We start from the raw sequence: 22724 nt of genomic DNA, 5'->3' as shown, positions 1-22724 counted from the left end.
TCAGTTGTAGTTATGCTAAGACAGACACCACTGTATTGATGATTATTTTTGGCAGAGAAACTTTGTAATTAACACTCTTCTGTAATTAGCATATAATAGTAACAGCCTAGTTGAATATCCAACTATCTGTCACAGATGATCAATCACAAGTAATATTGCCAAAATAGTCTTTCAAAAAAGTGGAAGGAGGACTGGAAGAAGACGGTAGAGTAGGAGGATCCTGAGCTCAACTCCTCCCATGCACACACCAAGAGCTCCATCTGCGCTACTACCTCTAAAAATGACCAGAAGACCAGCAGGACAGACCTTCCAGTCAATCACAGACAGGCTGCCACACTGGAAAGGGGAGGAGGATCAGAGATACAGCTGGGAACCAAACCCCGCAGTGAGACTAAGTCCAAGGAGAGAGACAACATGAACACAGAGAAGTGAGAGGATTGGACCCAATAACCAGCAATGGGAAGACAAGCACCCATTACAACTGGCTTTGAAAACCACGGAGGCTTCCCTTAACAGTACTTTAAAAATCAGGGGGATTAATTCCAGGAGAGCAAGAGGGACAGGAAACTGATTCTCCACCCTTAAAAAGCCAGCATAATAAATAATTCCAAGACACAGTGCAAAACCAGCAGTATGAGAAGTGACTATGACATACATGATGGAGGTTTGCTTACTAATCTCAGAATGTGCAGTAGCAGGGCAGGGATCTTTAGAAGATCTCTCAGAAAACAAAAGTGCTGGCAGGCAACATTTCTCTTCCCCTCTCTCAGCCTAGGTTAGCTGGACGTTTCTGGGAACCGGCACTAACACTCTCCACCTGTCTAGCTAGCACTGCACACCCCTCCCCCATGATCACCCGTAGACTGGCCCCATCGAACCTGCCTGTTTTGGCAGGCATCCCTCCAGAGTGGCTCTTGCCCTACCATACACTGCAAACAGCCCTGGCAGGGAGTGGGACTACTCCAGAGTGACTTCTGCCCTGGGGAGAGGGAGAGCTAACCCCACACAGCAGTGTGTCCAGTTCTAGTAGTTGAGAATTTTAGCTGGCTACACAGGGACAAAGTCCTGCCATTCACCGTGTCCATAGCTGTGGCAGAGGCGGCCTGCAAACACCTAGTCTGACTGCTTCCCTTGCCCACCTACAAGCCCACATAGTCTTCAGACAGTGCAAGGACTCAACGCAAGGATTCAATCTTGTCCAGTGCACCCAGAGCATGCAAAGTGGATCATTGCAGCTGACCGGGCTGAAGACAAGTGTGGCTCAGTCACAACAGTAGGGCCCATGCAGTCTGTACAGGAGACCTCCCTGGAGCACCTGCTTCTTGTGACCAGGGCACCATAGGACTTCTCCTACACTAGGCCATGACCTTCAAGACCAGAAGACTTGGCTGACCCTCCCTACTCAAAAAAAACAAAAACAAAAAAATAACAACAACAACAAAAAAACCCAACAACAACAACAACAAAAGAAACAAAACAGAAAGCTAGACAAAAATGAAGAGATAGGAATATGTCCCAAGTGAAAGAACAGGATGAAATCACAACAGAAGAGCTAAATGAAATGAGGATAAGTGAAATGCCTGATAAAAAATAAGAGGAATGCTCATAAAGATATTGGAGTTGAGGGAAAAAAATGGGTGAATCCATTAAGAACTGCATCAAAGAGAGAGAAAATACAAAACAGAACCAGTCAGAGATGGAGAATTCAGTAACTGAAATAAAAAGACACAACAGAGGGAATCAGTAGAGGATTAGGGGAGGCAAAAGAGTGGATCAGTGATCCAGAAAACAGTAATGGAAAGCAATCAAGCTGAACAGCAGAAAGAAAAAGGAGCAAAAAATGAGAATAGGTAAAGAGATCTCAGTAACATCAAGTGTAATAACATTTGCATTATAAAGATGCTAGGAGGAGAAAATATAAAAAGGAAGTAAACTTGTTTGCGAAGAAGTAAGAGCTGAAGCCTTCCCTAATCTGGGAAAGGAGGTATCCAAATCAGACAGCAGAAAGCCCCTAACAAGACTAACCCAAGAAGGTCCACACCAAGGCACAAAATAATTAAAATGTAAAAAAGTAATAATAGAGAATGTTAAAAGTAGCATTTGGGGGGAAAAAAAAAGTTACATACAAGGGAAACCCCATAAAGCTATCAGCTGATTTTTCAGCAAAAACTTTGCAGGCCAGAGGGAGGGGCATGATACCTTCAAAGTGCTGAAAGGAAAAACAACAACAACAACAACAACAACAACAACACCCCCCCAAACCTCCAAAAAACCCAGGCAATCAGGAATACTCTACTCAGCAGGGTTATTATTCAGAATTGAAGGTTAGATAAAGAGTTTCCTAGACAAACAAATATTAAAGGAGATCATCACCACTGAAAAAGACTTAAAAGAAGTGTTAAAAGGGACTTGAGTGGAAAGAAAAGGTCATAAGTAGAAGAAAATTATGAAAGAAAAAGCCTTCAGAGATGAAAGCAAACTTCTGATAAATCCAGTAGATTAAATCATTTGTGGGGTACCTGGGTGGCTTAGTAAGTTAAGCCTCTGCCTTTGGCTTAGGTCATGATCTCAGGGGCCTGGGATTGAGTCCCACATTGGGCTCTCTGCTCAGCCAGGAGCCTGCTTCCCCCTCTCTCTCTGCCCGCATCTCTGCCTATTTATGATCTCTCTCCCTCTGTCATATAAAGAAATAAAATCTTTAAAAATATATATTACTTATTAAGCCAGTATGGAGGTTAAAACACAAAAGTAGTAAAATCAATTGTATCTACAAAAGTCAGCCAAGGGATTTCGCTTTTTACAAAATAAAAAGATGTAAAATATGATATCATATACATAAAATATGGAGGGGAAATAAAAATTTAGTGCTTTTAGAATGTGTTCAACCCTAAGACATCAACTTAATACAGACCTCTATACAATAGGTGATATATACAAGTCTGTTAGTAACCAAAAATCAAAACCTGTAATAAATACACAAAAAGTAAAGGAAAGAAATCCAAACATAATACTGAAGAAAGCCATCAAACCACAAGGGAAGAGAGCAAGATAAGAAGAAAGGAATAGAGAACTATAAAAACTGAAAAACAATGAACAAAATGGCAATAAATATATACCTATCAATAATTACTTTAAATGTATATGGACTAAATCCTCTAGTTAAAAAACATAGGGTGACTGAATGGATTATAAAAAAACAACAAGATCCAACTATATATATGTTGCCTATAAGAGACTCACTTCAGATCTAAAGACACATACAGGGGCGCCTGGGTGGCTCAGTGGGTTAAAGCCTCTGCCTTCGGCTCTGGTCATGATTCCAGGGTCCTGGGATAGAGTCCCACATAGGGCTCCCTGCTCGGCAGGGAGCCTGCTTCTCTCTCTCTCTCTGCCTGCCTCTCTCTCTACTTGTGATCTCTGTCTGTCAAATAAATAAATAAAATCTTAAAAAAAAAAAAAGATTTAAAGACACATACAGACTGAAGGTAAAGGGCAATAAAACCATACACCATTCAAACGGAAGTGAAAGAAAAACGTGTCAGGGTAGCAATACTTATATTAGACAAAAAAGACTTTGTAAAACAAAGACTGTAACCAAAGACAAAGAAGGGCTCTACATAAAGATAAATGGAAAAATCTAACAAGAGGATATCAACTGTAAATAATTATGCATCCAAAATAGGAGCAGCCAAACACATACAGCAATTATTAATAAACAAAACGGGAGAAACTGACTTTAACACTGTAATAGCAAGAGATTTTTACACCTGACGTCCATAAATGGATAGGTCATCCAGACAGAAAATCAACAAGGAAATGGTGCCTTGAACAACACAATAGACCAGAGCACCTTACAGATATATTCCATCCAAGAATTCCATCCCCAAATAGCAGAATACACATTATTTTCAAGGACACAGAAAACATTCTTCAAGACAGATCATATGTTGGGCCACAAAACAAATTCCAGTTAAGTTTAAGAGTGAAATCATAATGAGCATCTTTTTTGACCACAACAGTATAAAACCAGAATTCAATTATAGTAAAATACGTGGAAAGAACACAGATATATGGAGGCTAAACAACATCCTATGAAACAATGACTGAGTCAACCAACAGCTCAAAATCCTGGGGATGCAACAAAAGCAGTACTAAGAGAGGCTTATAGCAACGCAGGCCTACCTCAAGAAACAAGAAAAATTTAAAAAAACCCAAACTAACCATACACCTAAAACGGAAAAAGTAGAACAAACAAAACTGAGAGCTAGAAGGAAGGACAGAATAAAAATTAGAGCAGAAATTCAAATAGAGGCTTAAAAAAATTCAGAAGAGATCAACAAAAATAAGAGCTAATACTCTGAAAAGATAAAACTGATAAACCTTTAGCCAGATTCCTCAAAAAAAAAAAAAAAAAGACTCAGATAAAATCAGAAATGGAGAAAAAAACACCACAGAACTACAAAGAATTATAAAAGATTATTATGGAAAATTATATGCCAAAAAATTGGGCAACTTAGAAGGAGTGGACAAATTCTTAGAGAACACACTCTTCCATAACTGAATCAGGAAGATATAGAAAATTTGGACAGACACATAACACAGAGATAACAGACCTATCACAATTAAAGCAGTAATAAAAAAAAACTCAACAATGAACAAAAGTCCAGGACCAGATGTCTCTACAAGTGAATGAACTCTACTTGTTCATTTCAAGAAGAGTTAATACTTAGTTTTCTTAAATCATTCCAAAAAACAGAAGAGGAACGAAAACTTCCACATTCATTCTACAAAGCCAATGCTACTGTGATACCAAAAGCAGTTGAAGACACTACAAAAAAAGAAAACAATAGGCTAATATCTCTGATGAACAAAGATGTAAAAATCCTCACAAAGTATTAGCAAACCAAATTCAACAATACATTTGAAAAAATTCACATGAATCAAGTAGGACTTATTCCAGAAATGGCAAGGGTAGTCAATATTTGCAAGTCAGTACAATACAGCATGTTAATAAGCTATAGGATACAAACCATATGATCATCCCAATAAATGTGGAAAAAGCACTTGACAAAATACATCCATTCATTGTATAAAGTCTCAAATAAGTGAGTTTAGAGGGAATATACCTCAACATAATAAAGGTCATATATGAAAAACTCACAGCTAACATCATGGTGAAAAACAGAGCTTTTTCTCTAAGATCAGGAACACGAGGATGTCCACTCTCATCTCTTTTATTCAACATAGTCCTGGAAATCCTAGGTGTAATAATCAGACAAGTAGAAGAAATAAAAAGCATCCAAAATGGTATGGAAGAAGTAAAACTGTCACTATTTGCAGATGTCATGATATTATATATGGAAAACCCTAAAGGTTGCACCAAAAAACTATCAGAACTGATAAATGAATTCAGTAAATTAGCGGGATACAAAATTAATATATAGAAATATATTGCATTTCTATATACTAATACCACAGTAGCAGAAAGAAATCAAGAAACACCAAAGAGAATAACATACCTAGGAATAAGCTTAACAAGGAGGTGAACACCTGTATTCTGAAAACTATGAAACACTCATGAAAGAAACTGAAGAGGACACAAATAGAAAGAATCTATGTTCACGGATTGGAAGAACCAACATTGTTAAAACGTCCATACTACCCAAAGCAATCTACAGATTCAATGCAATCCCTATCAAAATACCAGCACTATTTCACAGAACTAGAATAATTAATACTAAAATTTGTATGGACCCACAAAAGACCCCAATAGCCAGGGCAATCTTGAGAAAGAAGAATAAAGCTGGAGGTATCACAATCCCAGATTTCAAGGTATACTACAAAGCTACGACAATCAAAACATGGTACTGGCACAAAAACAGATACGTAGGTTAAGAGAACAGTACAGAGAGCCAAGAAATAAACCCACCACTATACATTCAACTAATCTTTGACAAAGGAGGCAAGGACATACAATGGGGAAAAGACTCTTCAGTAAATGGTGCTGGAAAAACCAGACAGCTACATGCTAAAGAATTAAACTCAACAACTCAAATACAAAAACAAACTTAAAATGGATTAAAGACCTCAATGTGAGACCAAAACCAAAAACTCCTAGAAGATAACACAGGCAAATAATCTCTCTGACATCACCATAGCAATATGTTTCTGGCTATGTCCCCAGAGGCAAATGGAAACAAAAGCAAAAATAAACTATTGGGACTATACCAAAATAAAAAGCTTTTGCACAGCAAAGGAAACCATCAATGAAACAAAAAGGCAACCTACTGAAATGGGTAGAATCAAAAAGACATGTAATAACAGATATCGGTAAGGATATGGAGAATAAGGAACCCTTGTGCACTGTTGGTGGAAATGTAAATTGACCAACCACTGTGGAAAGCACTCCGGATGTTTCTCAAAAAATTAAAAATAGGAATACCATATGATTCAGTAATCCCACTACTGGGTATTTACCCCCAAAACACACAAAAAACTAATTTGAAAACATATATGCACCCCTATTTATAGCAGCATTATTTACAAGAGTCAAGATATGGAAGCAATCTAAGTGTTCATTTATAGATCAATGGATAAAGACGACGTGGGATGTATTTCTCTCTCTCTCTCTCTCTCTCTCTCTCTCTCTCTCTCATACACACATACACACAGAGGAATATTACTCAGCCATAAAAATGAATGAGATCTTGCCTTCTGCAATAGCATGGATGGACCTAGAGTGTATATTCTAAGTGAAATATATCAGAGAAAGACATACCATGATTTCAATTATAAATGGAATCTAAAAAACAAAACAAATGAACAAACAAGACACAAAGAAATGAATAAACGTAAAATCAGACTTAACTAGAGAACAAACTAGTGGTTGCCAGAGGAAAAGTAGATGGGAAAATGGGTAAAATAAGTAACATTAAGAGGTATAAACTTCTAGTTACAAAATAAGTCATAAAGATGAAAACTACAATATAGGAAATAAATTATATATATAATATGTTATATAATTTACATAATATTGTAATTATACATATAATATATATTATATATTACATATTGAATACTGTATTAACATTGTATGATGACAGTGACCACACTTAAGGTGTGAGCATTGAGTAATGTATAAAACTGCTATATCAATATGTTGCACACCCGAAACTAATATAACACTGGATGTTAAATTTATTAAAAAGGTGGAAAAAAATTCACAATAAAAAATGTTTGATGTAACTTGATTTAGAGGTCTATTAAGAAATCACAGAACAAATACTGATTTCTCTTTTTGAGGATTAGGTGACCATATAATTTATCTTCCATACGGGAAAACTTTGAAGAGTACAGGTGATAATGTTATCACCACCAGGTAACATGAATAAACCTAGCTAGACATTTGGTCACTATTAAGAGGAGAAAAATTAGGACAAGAACTATTCACATATTGTGATTTTTCTTGCTCTGGAGAGATAAAAAGTATAGTTTGCATATAAATGAAAATCAAATTCTAGAGATAATTTCCTAGGACTCATCACCAGATGAACAAAGATTTACAAATAAACAGAAACTTACCTCTGGTTTAGGGACAAAAGCCTGACCCGGAATTGTGAAGATGTGCTGAACATTGCAGAGGTACTGCGCCATAATAGAAAGGCGGCTACGCTGTTTGCTTCCTGTATTGGCTGTCAGTCTCTACAGAAGGAGAAAAGGAATTTTGGCAATTAATCCAGTCTGATCAGATAGAATGCACCTAATATTCTATTATCTATGGACACTAGGTGGAGTTTTGAGATAAACTTTAAAAGCACAGGCTTTCTGATACATGATACGGAGAACATTTTCCTCCAATATCAACTGAAGTACACTTAAGAGGTGTGAATTATATCTTATATAATGCACTCAGAAACCAAATAAGAAAACTTCCCTACCACTGGATGTTGGGGATTTTAAACCCCTGTTATATTCTGTAGAAGGTCCTATATGAAACAAGTGATCAATATATATTTGATGAGAGAAGAAATTAGCAAGCACAATTAAGAACTAAAGATGTGTATTTCATTTTATGGATTACCAAAAATCTATGAAGGAACCTTTTCAATGGTGCACTTTTCTTTATTTAAATGTAATAAAACTTTGAATATTCAGAACTCTTGGAGAACTGATTTTTGCATAAACCAGGAATTCATTCTTTTAAGAACACAAACACTTCAATTTCAAAATCATAAATAGCTAAATTAACTCATAAATGCAATGCAATTTCAACCAAAATTTTGAAAGGATTTAAGACCTTTAAATTCCACAGTATTTTATATGGAAAAGCCAAGGGCCTGGAATAGCCAGGAAGCTCCCAAAGAACGTCAACAGCATGAGGCAGGGCCGAGGCCGACTCACCATGGGAGGTATCCAAAGTAAGGCAGTACAGTATTGCTACTGGCACAGACAAACACACCAACAGAACAAAAGCCTTAAAAACAGACCCAAGCGCCTATGGACATTTGCTGTGTGACAGATGTGATGTAACAACACTAACAGGAAAAGGACGGACCACTCGGTGAGAGACACTGGTACTGAGTAGGTCTATCTATAGCAGGAATAACTCCCTATCTCATACCATAACCAAAAATAAATTCCAAGTGAATTAACAACAAGTAAAAAGCAAAACTTTAAAATTTTTTTATAAAGTATTTATGACCCCACAGTAGGGCAAAATTTCTGAAAAGACGCAAAAGTGGAAGCCATAAGAGACTGATACTTTTGCTCTATTAAAATTTAAAATGTCTATATTAAAAAAAATAGTACAAACGTATGTCACAGACCGAGAGAAGGTATTTGAAACTCCTATCTGACAAAGGATTAGTGTTCAGAACATGGAAGAAACCCCTACACGTTAATTGCCAAAAAATAAACAATAGAAAATCTGGTAAGAAATAGGACAAAAGCACCCAAATGGCCCATAACTATACACTATCCCCAACCACATTACAAATTAGGGACATGCAAATTTAAACTCTAATGAGATAATCTCATATCTGTGAAATGAACAAAATTTACACAATAAAAAAGAACCTGGCAGAACCTAGAACTGGTGAATGATCCGGAGCCAGAGGAACTCCCATTGACCACTAGTAAGAAGGGCGACGGGTACAAGCACTTTGGACTACAACTTGGCAAGACACACAGGAAAGCTGAAGTTGAGTGCACTGTCATAACTTTAAATATATTCTAGGGAACAGTTTATATACCTACACAAGAAAATACTGTGTAAGAACGATCACCACAACATTGCGCATGCACAGTTTCCAAAAAGGTAGAAACATCAAGGCCATCAACAGGAATAAGTAAATGGTGTTATTAACATAGATACCCAAATAGAAAATGATAAAGTGGCAGAAAATATGTAGACCATGATTTCATTTATATAAAAACTTCAAAACATTATTTCTTATGGCTTCCTCTGTGTGTGTGCATTTATCTATCAATGCATGGGAATGATGAGTATCAGTTTTAAGAGTACACTCATAGGAGAGAAAGAAAGGGGACAGAAGGGGGTACCACGCATATCTACTATACTTTATTTCTTAAAAAAGACAAAAATATGGCAATATGTTAGAATTGGATTAAAAAATTAGATGCACTGATTTCTTAAAAAAAATGTACCCTGCTTCTCTTGTGTTATTAGAATTCACTGGGTATTCTAAACCTTTTATAAATGATACAGGGTCAACATTATAAACATTATACACCACATAATTTGGCTTGTAAGAGCTTTGCCTTAAGTAAGATTAAAAAGATAGGTTTTAAACTGCGATGCTCAGAAAATTTCCTATAGGCAAAGCTGTAGATTTTGTAACATTTATTTTGCTACTCAGAAGCCATTTCTCCATCTCATCTCTCTTTTCAAAATTACCTGGCTCTTGTCTATATTTAGACATCTGAAATTATTGGGAGGCTGCGTACAGGACAAGTGATTGCTTTAGTATAAATGACAGAGTAAATTCTTCTTTACTAAAGTGTAAAACCAAGAAACATATATATTCCCAAACAAAAATAAAAACAAAGACAAACACTGGAAACATATTTAAAGAATAAACTTATGGATCAAATGCTAAAAAATATTTCTAGCTCTACATAAATTTTTTTTGGAGCTTAACTGTACCACTGGCATGAAAGTAAAAAATTCAAAGTGTATTGTACAACCGGCATACTTCAAAGCAGTTGTGTACAACTAAAACCCGCATGAACATAATCACAAAATTAAAATAAAAATCAAAAAAACTCTGCACTTGAAAATTATTATTTCATGCTGAATTCTCTTTCAGTATTCTACTTTACATCTCAAAGGTGTTTTCACTGATGAATTCAGTGAAATTTTAAAACCACTTTAACCCAAAAGCAAACACGGGAGGCAATGCAGGCTAAATAAACACTCTGGACACAATTCCACTTTGAGTGCTGGTGACCATTCCTGCGAGAGAAGCCTGACCCATCCAAGCTCTGCAGCAAATACACCCAGGCTGTGGAGATGAAATGTGTGAAACGTATAACGGAATTTAGATGAAAGCGGCACACACATCCCATCCTGAACTCACTGTAGAATAGTTCAAGCCACAGAGCAGAAAGCTCTCTGGAAAACTTCATTAAAAACTAACACAAGAATTAAACGGTCAATCAACCATTCAAACATGAGTTAATATTTGTGATAGTTAGGGTATATGTAAAGCTATGAAAATTCAAACTCCATGACAAGATAGAGGATTTTAACAAACAACAAAAGGCCAGGAAACCAAACCGGTTAATTTTTCAGTAAAAGGAAACCTCTAACCCTTGAGATTTTAAAAGCATTTTGACCGAGTATATGAAAAACAAAGGGTCAAAGACTCCACAAGGACAGTGTTATTTTCATCCTTCTTATTCTAAAATGATTTTAACTACAAGTAGAAAAATTAGGCTTATTCTTGAGAAGACACACAGCCCACTATCAGGGACAATGAAAACTATATAAATTACTGGCAAGGTGACTCCCCCCATCCCTGCTACAGATGTGACCATTAAATAGCCAAGGTCCACTGAAGATGGGAGGACATAAACAGGCTAATCCTGGACCCAGAAAGAAAATACCAAAGGTCCAGTCACCTAAAGAACTTGAACATCATGACTTCAGCAGAAAACCTATGACCTGTTTTCAAGTTCAGCTTTCCCTGTAACTAGCTCCATGACCTTCTGGAAAACATTAAACTACTCTGAGCCTCAGTTTCATCATCTATAAAATGAGGTTAGATGAGATTTGTTAAGGTCTTATTTTCTGCTACACACTGTGATTCTATTTTATGAGCTGTAACTTTATACCGTCTATATGTTCTTTAGTGTGTGTGAGCTGAATTCTTCTATTTAGACCCTGCAGACCTAGAGAGAACGGAAGAAGATCGTGTTCATTGACTTCTGTTCTATAACTCACAAAGCCAAGCAAAGTGCATCTTTAAGAATGCTATCTGTGGAATGTAAAATTACAAATACGTTAAGTGTCAAGAGTAAACAAAGGTTATGTAAGAAAATGCTACTATATATTATCCTGTTGAAACTTTCACTTGCAAAATATGAAAACTGGTCGGAGGACCAGTGTTAACTTCTAAAGCATTCCATAAATATACACTCAATATAAACTCTTCTCAATATTCATACTAGAATTTAACTAAAATCATTTTTTTTTTTGGTTAAAGAAAAATAACTGCATATGGTGGAGTTGAAGCAACACTATTATTAATAACCACAACTGACATTCTGAGTCACTGAAAATATTACTCCACCTCTTCAGCCTGTTCCTTTGCATTTTCCCCCAAAAGAATTAGACTACATAGTGTTTTGCATCTCAATTGTGTTACTCAAGAATAGAAATACCATAATAATTATGTAATCTGAGAAAATGAAAGTCCAAGGACAAATCAAAAGGCTGAGAATAACAAAGAAAACTAACATGGGCTCAACTCAAACATACAGAAGACAGTAGATTCATGAGCGGGAAATGACACGGACCCTGGGAAAGTGGTGGTGATACAGCATCCTAACAAACATAAAAGGATCCTACATTGTTACGATGGAATTTTTTTTTTTTTAAATTTTATTTACTTGACAGAGAGAGACATAGCGAGAGAGGGAACGCAAGCAGGGGAGTGGGAGAGGGAGAAGCAGACTTCCTGCCGAGCAGGGAGCCTGATGCGGGGCTCCATCCCAGTACCCTGGGATCATGACCTGAGCCGAAGGCAGATGCTAACAACTGAGCAACCCAGGCACCCCATGTGATGGAAAATTCTAAGACTACTAAGAAAAGATTTTATGGCTAAATACTCTAAAGCAAAGTTTCTTATCCTTGGCATTACTGACATTTTGGGCTGGTAAATGTGGAGTATTTTTGTGCTGTCGGGGGCTATCTCGTGTACTGAAGGATGTTTACCAGCATCCCTAACCTTAATCCACTAGACACCAAAAGCACCCCTCAGGTGTGACAACCAAAAGTATTTGCAGACAGGCAGGAGGTAAGAGTCTGGCTAAGTAGGAGGACCCTGAGCATACCTCCTCCCATGCACACACAACAGATGCAGCTACATACGGAGGAACTCTCCCGAAGAATGACCTGAAAACTTTCAGAACAGCTCTTAGATAGCTGTAAGTATGAAGACAAAGCCACAACAAGAAGGGAAAAGGACAAAGATGTGGTCAGGTCAGAAACCAAGCCCTGGAACTCAGACCCCCAAGTGGGGGGGATTTCACAGGTGCAAAGGTCCTCCCTGAAAAGTGAGAGGTTACAGCCCCACACCGGACACCCCCCCCCACCCTGGGGAATCTGCACAGGAAGATAAGCTCCCGTAACCTGTTTTTGAAAAATCAGCTGGGCTTACTTCCAGAGAACTGGAGAGTTAGAGGAAACTGGACTCCACACTTAAAGGGACCACACACCATCTCACTTGCTCCGAGACCCACCGCAGAGGCAGCAGTTTGAAAAGTGCCTGGGCCATACATAAAGGAAATTTACAGAGTGATATTAGGGAGCATGCCAAAGGGGCAGGGTTCGGTAAGAACTTTATCCAAGAACAGAAATGCTGGCAGGCACTATTCTTGCCATCCTTCAGCCTAGACATCTGATGCTGGTAGGTACCAGTCTGACACTATTCATATACCTAGCTAGCACTGCTTGCCCTAACCCGGAGTTCCCCCTGCAGACCTGTCTTGCCACACTGCCTTCCTAACAGGCATTCCTTGGCTCCTGTCTACACACTGAGCAGAGAGCCTCAGTGGAGACTGCTGCCCCTCTGGGGAGAGGGCACTCCTGCACACCAGTGCACCTGCTGGACTCAGGGGCCAGTAACAGCAGAAGGGTGCACACAGCCAACACAGGGGGCACCCTTATAGCACCTGGTTCTGGTCAATGGTTCGCATTTCTTTTTTTTTTTTTTTTTTTTAATTTATTTATTTGAGAGAGAGACAGTGAGAAAGAGCATGAGCGAGGAGAAAGTCAGAGGGAGAAGCAGACTCCCCATGGAGCTGGGCGCCTGATGCGGGACTTGATCCTGGGATTCCGGGATCATGACCTGAGCCGAAGGCAGTCTTCCAACCAACTGAGCCACCCAGGCGTCCCAATGGTTCGCATTTCTAGGCCCCAGAGCACACCTTCCATATAAGGCCACTACCTTCAATGCCAGGAGTCATAGTTGACCTACCTAATATAGAAACAAACACAGACAAAATGAGCAGAAAAAGGAATAAGTTCCAAACAAAGGACAAGACAAAATCTCAGAAAAGAACTAAATGAAAAAGAGATAAGCAATCTACCTAAATTAAGAGTTCAAAATAATGGTTATACAGATGCACATCAAACTTGGGAGAGGAGTGGATGAACTCAGAGGGGATTTCAACAAAGAGATAGAAAATACAAAAAAAGAACAAATCAGAGCTGAAGAATACAATAACCAAAATGAAAAATACAACAGAGTGAATCAACGGCATATTAGAGGATGCAAAAGAACAGATCAGTGTTCTGGAGGACAGGGTAATAGAAATCATTCAAGTTAAAAAGCAAGAAAAAAGAATGAAAAAAATGAGGACAGGGTAAGAGACGTCTGGGACAACATCAAGCACACTAACATTCATATCATAGGGGATACCACAAAAAAAGAGAGCAAAAGAGGAAGAAAAGTTAATTTTAGGAAATAATAACTGAAAGATTACCTAATCTGGGAAAGAAAACAGATATCCAGGTCTAGGAAGCACAGATATCCTTGAACAAGATGAACCCAAGAGGTTCACATGGAGATACATTATTACAACCTCAAAAACTGAAGACAAAGAGAATCTTAAAAGCAGTGAAAGAAAAGCAATTAGTTATGCACAAGGAAACATCTGTTAAGAGCGGATTTTTCAGCAGAAAATCTGAGGCCAGAAGACATATGTTTAAAATGCTAAAAGGAAAAACAGAAACAAAAACAAAAAATCCTATAACCAAGAATCTCACCCAGCAAGAAAGACTATCTTTCAGAATTGAAGGTGAGATAAAGAATTTCCCAAACAAACAAAAGTTAGAGGAGTTTATCACCATAAACCAGCCTTGTAAGAAATGTTAAAGAGAATTCTTTAAGCAGAAAAGAAAATACCAAAACTAGAACAAAATCATAAAAGAAAAAATTTCACTAGTAAAGTAAATATTATGCATTGATGGTAGTAGATCAAACCCTTATAAAGCTAGTATGAAGGTTAAGACAGAAGTAGTCAAATCAACTATATCTATAATAATTAGGAATACACAACATAAAAAGATGTAAAATATGACATCAAATACATAGAACATGGGCAGCCCCCTGCCCATAAAATAGTAACACTTTTAGAATAAGTTCAAACTTGAGCAACCACCACCAATTTTTTTTTTAAGATTTTATTTATTCATCTGACACAGAAGAGAGATCACAAGTAGGCAGAGAGGCAGGCAGAGAGGGGGAAGCAGGCTCCCTGCTGAGCAGAAAGCCTGATGTGAGGCTTGATCCCAGGACCCTGAGACCATGACCTGAGCCTAAGGCAGAGGCTTAACCCACTGAGCCACCCAGGTGCCCCACAACCACCAATTTAAACAGATGACTATATACATAGGTTGTTTTTTATCAATCTCTTAGTAACCACAAAACCAATAATAGATACACAAAAAAATCTAGAGAAAAGGAACAGAAAATCAACACTGAGGAAAGTTATCAAATCAGAAGGAAGAGGGCAAGAGAAGAGAGAACCAGAAAACAATGAATAAAATCACAGTAAGTACGTACCTTTCAATAATTACTTTAAATGTAAATGGACTAAATTCTCCAGTCAAAAGACACCAGGTGACAAGCAGACAGGATAATAAAACCCATTTATATGTTGCCTACAAGAGAACTGTTTTGGATCCAAAGACAACAGACTTACTGTGAAGAAGTAGAAGATATTCCATGCAAATGAAAGAGAAAGAAAAAAAGTCGTGTAGCAGTACTTAACATTGGACAAAATGAACTTTAAAACAAAGACTAACAAAAGAAAAGAAGGGTGTTAGTAATAAAGGGATCCATTCCAGGAAGGCTGAGCAACTATAAATATCTAGGCACCCAACATAGCGCTTATACTAATATACTAACAGACACAAAGGGACAAATACTAACAGACACAAAGGGACAAAATGTAATACAGTAATAGTAGGGGACTTTAATACTTCTCTTATATCAATTGATATTTCACCCAGACAGAAAGTCAACAAGGAAACAGTGGCTTTAGAGGATGCATTAGACCAAATGGACTTTAACAGATACACACAGAACATTCCATCTAAAAACAATAGAACACACATTCTTTTCAAGTGTACACAGCACATCCTCCAAGACAGATCTGTTGATCCACAAAATAAGTCTCAATAAATTTAAGACTGAAATCCTATCAAGCAGTTTCTAACCACAACTAATAGGAGAGAAAAAAATAAACTACAATTAAAAAAACAAAAAACAAAACAAAACTGGATGGGTGCTGGGGTGGCTCAGTTGGTTAAGGGTCCGACTCTTGATTTTGGCTGAGGTCATGATCTCAGGGTCCTGAGATCAAGCCCCACACTGGGCTCCATGGTCAGGGAGGAGTCTGCTTGAGATTCTCTCTCTCGCTTTGCTCCTTCCCACTGCTGTGTTTGTGCTATCTCAAATAAATAGAATCTTAAAAACAAACAAACAACAACAACAACAACAAAAACAGAAAAAATGCAAACCTGTGGAGGCTAAAAAAACATACTATTAAACACCCAAATGGGTCAATAAAAAAATCAAAGGGAAAATTTTAAAAAATACCTTGAGACAAATGAAAATGGAAATACAACATCCCATAGTGTCTGGGATATAGCAAAAGCAGTTCTAAAAGGAAAGTTTACAGAGAAACAGGCCTACATCAAGAAATAAGAAAAATCTCATATATTTAACCTTTACACTTAAAGAAGCTAGAAAAAGAACAAAGCCCAGAACTAACAGAAGGAAGAAAGTAATGAAGATCTGAACAGAAGTAAATGAAACAGAGTCTAATAAAACAGTAGAAATGATCAATGAAACCAAGAGCTGGTTCTTTGAAAAGATGAACAAAATTGACAATTAAAATCCCTGAGCTTCGTTTTTTTTGTTTTGTTTTTAAAGAGAGGGAGTGGGAGGATGGAGGGGCCGAGGGAGAGGGAGAGCAAGAATCTTAAGTAGGTTCCACACCCAGTGTGGAGCTGGATGCAGGGCTCAATCTCACAACTCTGAGATCATGATCTGAAATCAAGAGTCAAGACACTTAACCAACTGAGCCACCTCCGTGTTCTTTCCTATCAAAAGTTAGTAAGTCACAAGGATGAAAGGTACAGCACAGGGAATATAGTGAGTGGTACTGTAATAGTGCTGTATTCTGAGAGACGGTAGTTACATTGGGGGGCGAGGAATAGCATAAAGCACAGAGTCATGAATTCACTATGTTACACCTGAAACTAAGGTAACATTGTATGTCAACATCAATTAAAAAAAATACCTATTTCATGAGGTGACTTTGAGGCTTAAATACATAAACATATGTAAAATGGCTGTTAGTAGGCACTCCATAAGTAATAGTTGCTTTTATCGTTGTCATTGCCACACAGGCAAATAAAAAACAAGGTGAACCTTATGACTGCCCAGCTTGCAGTCTGGAACCTAAACTCCAGCTACAGCACAGGCAGGAGCATAAACAGAGCCCAGAGGTCTCCTCGATGTGAGAGGACAGAGGCCAGAGCTCTGGGAAGCCAAGGCAGCCAGAATTTGTGAGGCAGACTACTGGATGCGGGAACAGAGAGAGAGAGAGAGAGATGGGGCAATGGAAAAGAGGGCGTTCCTGAGATTTTCAGCGGGATCCTTTCAAGTCTTTGGCTGAGTATTGATCTGTAAGAGCAGGAGGCTGGGAGGCTGGAGCAAGTACTATCAGAAAGTGGGACCAAATGGAGCTCACAGACGGCTGGAAACAGTCTGCATTCCCAGCAGCCAAGTGAAGAGCTCTTGAAGTACACAGGGCACTAGATGGATTCCTCTGAAAGGTTTTAACATAGTCCTGGGACTTAATTAGCCTCAGATTAAAGGCTCCTAAGAACCTGTCATAACAAAGCTTAAAAGCAACCTTCAAACCAATCTGCAAGTGACTTAGCAATGTGCCGGAGTAAAACCCACCACTCAACCCAAGCCCTCAAGAAGGTTAAAACAAAACAAAACTTCACAAATCTAGTATCTTGTCAAAATTTTCCAAGCTTACAAAAAAAGCAGAAAAATAGGACCCATAGAAAGAGGAGGGGAAAAAAAGCAAACAGTAAAATAGTACAGAAATAACAGAGGTAGTCAAATTAATAGTCAAAGACCTTTAAACAGCTATTATAAATATTATACATATGCACAAAGATGCCAAGGAAAGCATGAACATAATGAGGTAAGGGAAAACATAAGACTCAAATGGAACTTCTAGAAGTAAAAATAAAATACCTGAAATGAAAAATAAATTAAGTACAACAGCTTAGACACTGCAGAAAAGAGGAATGAATCTGAAGTTTTTTTTTTTTTTTTAATACTGAGTTATTATCAGTGCTTCTCAGTAGATGTGTTTCGAATAAAGTGTGATGATACAGGTAAATTCAATATATCAAGAGAGTTGTATGGCACCTGTTCATAAAAGATTATATATTATACAAAACTATTCAAGTCATACAAAACCACTTTTCAGTGTCTTTTCAACTGAGAAGAATCCTATTCAGCATGCTTCCCCTCCTCAGGTGGTTCATACTGAGCAAGCTTTATGTTCGATTTTTTACTTCTTCTACTAATAGCTTTATATTTCTCTCCCATTTTCTGCTTAATTCTAGGCAAAGCAGCTCTATTCTTGGATTTTCTGAGTTAGTAGCTTCTAACTGATGCTTTAAAAAGTCCAAAGCACTATTAGGTCTTCCTGGTTCTTCATGTAGGGCTACCACAATACCTTCTCAGTTGGTGTGTCCAGCACCATCCCCCCGCCCCCTCCCCTGACCTCAAGTGTCTCCAGAGCTGCTTGAGCTTCTAGTGGGTGGCAGCAGCTTAGCTCATGCTGGACACGGTGTCCACCAGGCTCCAGTAACTGGAATTTTTATGTATGGTGAATTATTTTTATTTTTTGTTCATTTTTTATATATGGTGAATTATTAAATGGTTTCATGGAAGTTGACCAAATATCCAAGCATTTGTTAAATAATATTTTTCTTCCTTTTGTTTCTGCCAATGTATGAACCAATCATTTCCCTCAATCTGGTTCTCCGAATGTAGCCACTCTGTCTCATAATCTGTCACAGTGCTTCTAATTATTAGAGCTTTAAAATACATTTTAATATCTGATAGATAAGCCTTCTTTCATTAATGTTCTTTTTCAAAATTTCTCATCCACTCTTGCAGGTCCACTCCTCAAGATGATCCTGGGAACTTCACTATATTTCAGGATGTTATTGAAAAAACGTAATTTGGAAAAAATGAAGCATCGTTATGATACTCATTTTTTCTTCCAGGACTCTATTTCTCTTGATTTGCCTCAAGTGGTCTTTCAAGATTCTCAGTAAATTTTTGTGATTATTTTTATATAGGTCCCTCTTTTTTCCTTAAGTTCCCAAAATAAACAACTGATTTTTTCCCAATAATATTTTTATTCCTCTAATAGTGATATACTTTATTTGCTTCAATCCCTATTGTACTTAATTTTCTGTTCATTTACCACTAATTCAATCCTACATTCTCTCCAACTTTATGTAACTATTCTCTCAGTATACGCAAACTTAAGTATTTTACCAAATTCTTGCTCTGCTCTGATGTGAACTGAATGTTCTTCTTAGGATTCCCTGCTGTATCTTCTGCGCTAGGCCTTCTGTTTCCTATTTTTCACACAATCTTTCTTCTTAGTGTCTCCAGTTAGACCAGTGCATATATAGGCTTTATCATTATATCAAAGGTGTTGACAGAAATCAATGAAAAAGACTTTCCAATAACTGGTGCTCGATTCATTAGGATCATATATTAAAAACAGTGAAACTGGCTTCTTTTTCAACCACACACAAAAATCAATCCCCAGTGGATTATAGATGTAAATGTGAGAGGTAAAAAAAATAAAACTTCTAAAGATAACACAGAAGAAGATCTTCATGATACAGGATATAAAGGGAGTTCTTCAATAAGACACAAAGAGCACTAACCAAAAATTTACAATTAAAAACATCTGCTCTTCAGGGTGCCTGGGTGGCTCAGTAGGTCCTCCAGCCCAAGGGCTGAGTCCACTTCTCCCTCTGCCCCAACCCAGTGCTTGCACACTCTCTATCAGACAAATAAAATCTTTAAAAAGCAAAAACAAAACAAAACAAAACAAAAATCTGCTCTTCAAAAGACACTGTAAAGACAATAACATGCCACAGAGTGGAAGAAATTTGCAATACATTAAACTAATAAAAGACGAGTAGAAAAATGTTAGAACTCCTCCAAATCATGAGAAAAAGACAAGCAATCCAACAGAAAACAGACACAAGGCAAGCAATTCAGAAAAAAGAGGTTATCTAAAAGGTCAATAAACATGCAAAACAGTGCTCAGTTTGATTTAAAAAACAGCAAACAACAAAAATAAAACCACAATGATATAACACTCAGCTCTGATGAACCAAAACGCACAAGTCTGGCAACTGCAAGTACTGGCAAGGATGTGGAGCAAAATGGACTTATATTTGGTGGGAATATAAACAGGCATAATGACTTCAGAGAACAGTTTAGCATTATCTAGCGAAAGTGAAGATCTGCAGAACTTAGGATCCGGCACTGCTACTCCTGGATTCATACTCTAGGGAAAGCTTGCCTGTGTGCTCCAGGTGACATAAATAATCTTCATGACCGTTTTCTTTGTAATAACAAACACTGAAACTAATTTGGGGTTCCAAAACATGGCAAGGGACAGACAAATTATGAGCTAGGTGAAGAGTGGGTAGTACTAGCTACACAAATAAACTATAGCTATGAGCAGCATTGAGCAAATCAGGATAAAAAAAAATACATGCTGTATGAATCTATCTGTGTAAGTTCAAAAATGGAGAAAACTAAAGTATATTAATTATACAGCTAGGAATCTATGGGATAAACTAAGCAGGGGATAGTAAGTCCAGAATTCACAGTATGATTACCTCAGTGAGGTGGAGAACAGGAGATACAATCCCATCACGATGGGGATGCAAGGGGGTGTCAAAGATGCTGGGAATATAACCACTAACGCCAGTTGGTGGGGACTAAGGTATTCTTATTAAGCCACACAAATATGTCAGATCCTCTTCTGTATTTGTAGGTCGTAAGAAAAATTTTTTCAAAAACACTTAATGGTCTGCAGATCCCCTCATTTAACCTCTGCAGCTCACAAACTGCCCTTGCCTACCTTGTAGGATTATTTGCTAGAGTGAATCTGGAACATTCCTGCCATGGGAATGCAGGAGCAGAAGGCACAGCTGAAGGAAGGGATTGGGCCAAACCTATGTACAGCATAAGGAGACACCAACCCCCTTCCCCCTCTCCAAACTGATTACCATATTCTTTAACTACCATCATATTCCTGTATCACCACCAATATCGGTTTTATTGGTTTCTAATTGTTCTGTGGCCCTACTGAGTCCCTGCATGGACTATGTTGTCTTTTTGGCAGGCAGCATAGCTTTCATGTTCTCACTGGAGAGCTAAGAGCACTTATGCCTGTCATCATCATTACATGCTTAACTTTGGTTGAGCTCTTATTGGTTTGTGTGTGTAATGGCAGTATTAACTTAGAAAACACAGTCTATGAAAAAAATGCAGTATTATTTCATTTTAGAATTTGATCATGTGATAAAATAGCCAAAAAAGTTAAAACTCACCTCTGCCACTTCCTTTTGAAAAGTCAACATCATCTGGGTTCTGCCATAAATGAAAGGTCCATCTCTACAAGAAACATTTTCAAGCCACTTGACAATCAGCGGAGTTGATACATTAAAAGGCAGATTTCCAATAATGTGTACATTTGGAGGATCTGGTTAGTAGGAGAAAAAACAACTTGTAAAGATTTTATTAATGGATTCTATATACAATTTTAGTTAAGTTAAATCAAACGGGATACTAATAGTAATAAACAAATATATATATGAAAAGATACCGCTAAGTATTTTTCAAAGGCAATGTTTTCTCATAATTAGCTTTGAATTATTATTATTTTTTTAACATTTTTATTTACTTATTTGACAGACAGAGATCACAAGTAGGCAGAGAGGCAGGCAGAGAGAGAGGGGAAAACAGGCTCCCTGCTGAGCAGAGAGCCTGATGCAGGGCTCCATCCCAGGACCCTGAGATCATGACCTCAGCCAAAGGGAGAGGCTTTAATCCATTGAGCCACCCAGGCTCCCCTTAGCTTTGAATTATTAAGAGAAAAAATTCTACCTTAATTAGTGCTCAAAGTCCTCAGGTTTTTTGGCTTAGGAAAAATATGAAAAAGACTTGCTTTGAGGGAAAAGACAATTTGATCTGGACATGATTGGTCGAAGTGCCTACATCCAGATGTAGCTGTCAAGAGGGTCAGATGCCCAGGAAGAAGATACAGGCCACGCACCAAGATGGAAGTGTCTACCATACACACGTGGTCAATGAGACCACAGGAGCAGAGTCCTTCAGGCCAATCTGCAGCACAAGAGAAGATACTCCAAAAATAAAAACCTCAAAAACAACATCTAAGAGGTGGGGGGAAAAATAACCACCAGCAAAGAATAGCTAGAGAAAGCTCACACCATATAAAGGGAAGAACAGGAGAACCTGGTATCAGGGAAGACAGAAGCACAGAGAGCTTCTGGAAGAGAGCAGGTAACAGTCACACAAATGACTAGAGCTCAGTCAGGTAAGGTTTCAAAGAGGAAATCAGAGCATGCCTGGGGCAAGGCTAGAAACCTGGAGGCAGTGTGCTTAGAAGAGAATGGCGTGTTGGAAGGCGGAGACAGGAGGCAGTTAGATGGAGGCCAGCCTGCAGCACCTCCATTTGCTCTGAAGGGTTTCACAGGCAAGTACTACAGCCCGCCTCTCAGTGTATCCCAAAGAGCTGGCACACAGCAGGTACCCAATCGACAGCCTGCAGATGAGCAGTGCCTTGGTGGGTCACTGAAGGTGAGACGGTGGAAG

At 37.9% G+C, this 22724-nt stretch overlaps 1 protein-coding gene across 5 annotated transcripts in view; it reads right to left on the bottom strand.

Annotated features, from left to right (window-relative positions):
- TFB1M (transcription factor B1, mitochondrial) overlaps positions 1-22724 on the bottom strand; it is a 72790-nt gene that overhangs the window by 30290 nt on the left and 19776 nt on the right. For all 5 annotated transcript variants that reach the window (XR_201194.3, XM_004778193.3, XM_045080155.1 and 2 more), the window contains exons 4-5: positions 21440-21591; positions 7582-7701 (exon numbers count right to left, since the gene is read on the bottom strand). Coding sequence is in view for 4 of the 5 variants with exons in the window: in XM_004778193.3 (XP_004778250.1) it covers positions 7582-7701; positions 21440-21591 (272 nt within the window). In the remaining variant the exon portion in view is untranslated. The remainder of the gene's footprint in view (positions 1-7581; positions 7702-21439; positions 21592-22724) is intronic.

This window comes from Mustela putorius, unplaced genomic scaffold (genome assembly GCF_011764305.1).
Source record: "Mustela putorius furo isolate JIRA1106 unplaced genomic scaffold, ASM1176430v1.1 tig00000450_pilon_pilon_pilon, whole genome shotgun sequence".
In the NCBI taxonomy this organism is placed as follows: Eukaryota; Metazoa; Chordata; class Mammalia; order Carnivora; family Mustelidae; genus Mustela; species Mustela putorius.
This window is presented reverse-complemented; position numbering and strand designations above follow the sequence as displayed.